The sequence below is a fragment of the Cajanus cajan genome, chromosome 10, assembly GCF_000230855.2.
Source record: "Cajanus cajan strain Asha chromosome 10, NIPB_CcT2T_4, whole genome shotgun sequence".
NCBI lineage: Eukaryota > Viridiplantae > Streptophyta > Magnoliopsida > Fabales > Fabaceae > Cajanus > Cajanus cajan.
The window spans coordinates 30,322,443-30,326,873 of NC_138526.1; the positions used below are offsets into that span (position 1 = coordinate 30,322,443).

General features: G+C 29.5%; 1 protein-coding gene across 1 annotated transcript; it reads right to left on the reverse strand.

Annotated features, from left to right (window-relative positions):
* Positions 1-907: 907 nt before the first annotated feature.
* On the reverse strand, positions 908-2,628 carry LOC109788928 (2-hydroxyisoflavanone dehydratase). The gene has a single exon (XM_020347794.3). It carries the CDS (start codon positions 2,021-2,023, stop codon positions 1,028-1,030), a length of 996 nt encoding a protein of 331 aa, XP_020203383.1. The 5' UTR covers positions 2,024-2,628; the 3' UTR covers positions 908-1,027.
* Between the last annotated feature and the right edge of the window lie 1,803 nt (positions 2,629-4,431).

Consider the following 4,431-nt stretch of genomic DNA (forward strand, 5'->3'; position numbering starts at 1 on the left):
GGTGCGCCGTGGTAGCTGAGCGCGGATACGCTCATTCTCGGCGCGCAGCGCCGCTAGGTCTGCTTCATTGGCGGTTCGCATCGCGGCTAGGTCAGTTTCGTGCTTGGCACACATGTTTTGCAGATCGGCGGTGTGTTGCTGCCGCATCTGCTCGACCTGCTCGATCAACCTTCTCAATGCTGCTTCGTTGTCCATGGTAGTTGCGTGATCTAGGTCGTCTGTTGCGCGTCTGCTATGGCTTCTAGTAGAAACCATAAGAGTGGTCGATAAGAGCTGTCTTGATCGGCCCCACGGTGGGCGCCAAATGTTCTTACCGGAAATCTGCTGTAGAGATGATCCTCCGAGTAAGATTGGTGAGCCTCCTTCGCTGGTACGCTTGATGCTCCAAGATGGAGGTGGTACCTGCAAAAGAGACTCCGATGCTAAAGTTAGTGTTTGTGGGTGTATGAGTCTCGTATAAGTAATGCACGTATCTTTGTGTGTATTAGGATTTTGTTGGGCCTTGGGCCCGAGATCAATTTATGACCTAATTGGATAGTGAGCCGATGTCGCCTAGCGCGTGTCCGAAGTCACTCCGCGCTGTGATGCCGAGCTCAAGCTCAGCATAGCGGTACGAATAGTACAATAACAATATATTTGTTCTATTTATATTTTTGTCTCAAACTACTCATATACTACATTTTTGTTTTTTCAATTCATACTCTATATCCTTTTGACTAATTAGAATGCAAGTTTTACACTATTTTTCTCTCTTAATTAATAATTTTTTTTAATCAATCAAAGTACATGTTTTTTTTTAAATAATTATAATTAATATATTTTATCAAATTAAGAGAATATATTTTTAATTTAGAACATTTTAATCTAAAATAATTACTATACGAAACGATATAAATTGGATCCTATATTTAAAATAAAAAATAATTATTCTAACTTGTTGAATCTTATAACAAGAACGGGAAGTAGTATTGTTGCTTGCAATTTATTACAACAGAAATAAAAAAAGAAGAAGCAGAGATTAACTGTTCTACTCCTGGATAAAGGAAACTAAGCGTTTGTGGAATTTCTTGGCATTCTCAGATCCTGGATTGAACAAATAATAAACATGTCCTTCATCAATGTCATGATGGAGTTGTATTTTCCCTTGCCAGCCACTTTTGATGACAGATTCATAATACAAAATCCCTTTGTCCTTGAATCCATCTTTGCCAGCAACACACACAATCATTTTGGAGCATCCAAGTCCAGCCAAGCTAGGTGCCACTGAAGCCAAAGGGTTGAACACAGGGTTGTCATAGCCACCTGGTGCAGATGGGTACACCAAGTTCAAAAGTTCACCATGTTGGTCCTCTTCAACAGGTTCTGATCCAATTGAGTGTGAACTAAAGAAACTAGGGTGAGATAAAATTGCCCCTAGTATTTTAACATCACAAGGCAAAGGCTGAGATCCAGCACGTAGGGCAATGTTGTGTGCAATGTTAGCACCAGCACTATCACCCCCTATGAAAACCCTATTGAAATCACCATGGTGAACCAACCATGGGTCTGCATTGTTGGGAGGGTTGTTCTTTGTGGAATAGTGTGATGAGACCCATTGAAGTGCATTCCAACAATCATGGTAGCATGTTGGAAGAGGGTGCTCTGGGGCAAGCCTATACTCCACAGAAACTACTATGGTATTTGCTTGAGGGACAAAGGCTTTGAAATAGTTGTGGTACAATTGGGAGAAAGCAGATTCAATGATGAAAGCACCACCATGAAAATAGACCAAGATTGGGATTTTGTGATGAGGTTGGTTGGTGATCCTTGGCAGGTATAGGCGAGCAGAAATTGGGGGGTTGTGTGAGATGACTATGTCTTTGGATGAGAGTCCAGTGTTTGTGTTAGGGTCATCAAGCATTGGTGCCACAAATGGTGATTGCAATGGCCTTTTCACAGTTCCATCACTGTAGATTTGGATGAAGGTACCCAACTCGGAAACAAAGTCTTTCACAACAATTGGCGTGGATGGTGAGAGAGCCATTTCAATTCAAGGTACAAGAAGGAAAAGAAGAAGAACAAAGAAGGAGGCTTTCTGAATAGATCAATGAAGATGTAATATTGTTTGGTCATGATATGCATTTTATATTGGTGCCAGCAAACTTTATAATTAGATGAATAAAATATCAGTAATATTACACGTATAAATACAAAAGTTATTGTACAATTTGTGTTGTACATATAACATTACTTAGGTAATTAATTACTTTGTCTAGTGTGATTCACGAAATTGTGTAAAAATCAAATAAAGACTATGCTAAAGGGTAACTAATTTATTCATTAAACTTAAAATTAGGGATGTTTACAGTGTGGTTTTAGTTCGCTTTTTGTTTTAAAAGTCGTTAAAATCAAACAATAAAATTAAGCACGGTTCGATTTTAATGAATTATGGAATTTAAATCAAACTAATCTTTAATTGGTTTGATTTTCATGATTTTTAAATTGTTTTTTTTAAGGGATAAATTTTGTTATTTAAAAATCAAATAAAAATATGCAATGTTATCTTATTTGCTTAAGATCATATGTAACAAATAAAATTAAAGTATACAAATTCTAAAATCTTTCAGTCACTTAATGTATATAATACAATTTTAGTAAAATTAATACAATTTTAATTATTATATTTTAAAAAAAATCTAATATATATAATTTGTCACTTAAAAAAACATTTTTTTTTCAAACATTATAAATTATTTATAATTTTTCATTCTAAATTTTGTAACTTATAATTTTATAAAATACCTTTTAAATATAATAATATATATTTAGAGAGAAAAACGCTTTTCAGTATCTTACAATTATACAAAACAAATTTTATATTATATAGTAATTATGCATACATGCACTATGCATTTAGAAAAAAAAAATATTTACAAATAAGTACGATTTGATTAAGTTTGGAGAAATTTTACATTTCAATCCAAAAACTTAACCAAATTGTGTAATTTTAAAAATTTAAAAATCAAATTGAATCAACAATTTGCAGTGTTCCATTATTTTCGATTTTTCGAATCAGTTTACAATTTTTCAGATCAGTTTATAATTTTTTATTTGGGTTGGTTTGCTTTTCAACACTCCTATTTAATATAAACGATAATAAATAGTTAATTGAAAATTTTTATCTAATAATATGTTGTTAACGTTGTAATAAGTTTTCTATCCAAACTAATTCATTGATAAGTCAGGCAATTTATTTATTTTATGTTCACTCAAAATAAGGGTAATTAATTACTTTGCTCAGGGTTGTTAGAAAAATTTGTAAATATTAAATAAAAATTTCATTTAAGAGTAATTAATTACTTTGTTTAGGGTGGTTAGAAAAAAATTGTAAATATTAAATAAATATTATATTTAAAGGTATTTAATTTTTTCATTAAACTAAATATACACTAATAATAGATAATTATTTTAAAACTGTTATGTTATTAACTATTGTTAACATTGAAAAACTGTTAGTAAAAAAATAAGGGTAAATCAAAAAAATTCGTAAAATTTAAATAATAATTAACTACATTTTAGAGTAATTAATTTTTTTATTAAACTTAAACTAATTATGAGTCCATTTATTTAATTTTTTTTCTTAAATAGTTATAGTTTGAATAAACTTATTTGTATTTATTTTATTCCATAAAGATTTATGAGTGTTTAGATAAATTTATAAAATATTTTATTAGTAGCACATAAGATATTTTGAACTTATTTTAATAAATAGTCTACTATAACTTATTCTTCAACTTATGTAAAAACTTAGTGAGAAATCCCTTGAATTCTGTCATTGACTTTTTTTTTTTTTTGTCATTTTTTCACTAAAAATCTGTTTATATTTTCTTTTATTACTCCTGTTATTGTTTCCCCTCCAAAAGTTTTTTTTTTCTCTTTTACAATTTTTTTAATCTCTTCTCTCAAAATTCGCATTCTCCTATTATTAAAAAAACTCAAAAACTTTTTTCTCTAAAATAGCACATTTAAAATAATTTTGCTGTTAATATTCATACAGTAATTTTTTAATCATAATTTAATAAAATATATAATTATTTTTTGTCTTTTATAATTTATGGTTCCTAATTTTTAATCGTGGTTACATATATAATTAGTTTATTCTATTTTATTAACAATTTATTTTTTTATAAACTAAAATTGGATGAATGTTGACAATTAAATTTTTATTATTTTTAATATTATTATGATGTATAATATCATTTTTAAAAATTATTTAGTTATTTTAAATATTTTTGTTTGGTTTAAATATGTGTTTAGTGTTTGTAAAATTAGAGAGCTTCAATTTTGATCATTATAAATTTTTTCTTTATTTTTCACCTCGCAAAATAAATAAGTTTTAGTTTAATCCCTGCAAATATATTTTTTTTTTTATTTTCATCCCTTTAAATTTTA

What these genes read in the sequence shown, in the direction of transcription:
- LOC109788928 (XM_020347794.3), bottom strand. Translation starts at nt 2,023, where the DNA reads ATGGCTCTCTCACCATCCACGCCAATTGTTGTGAAAGACTTTGTTTCC.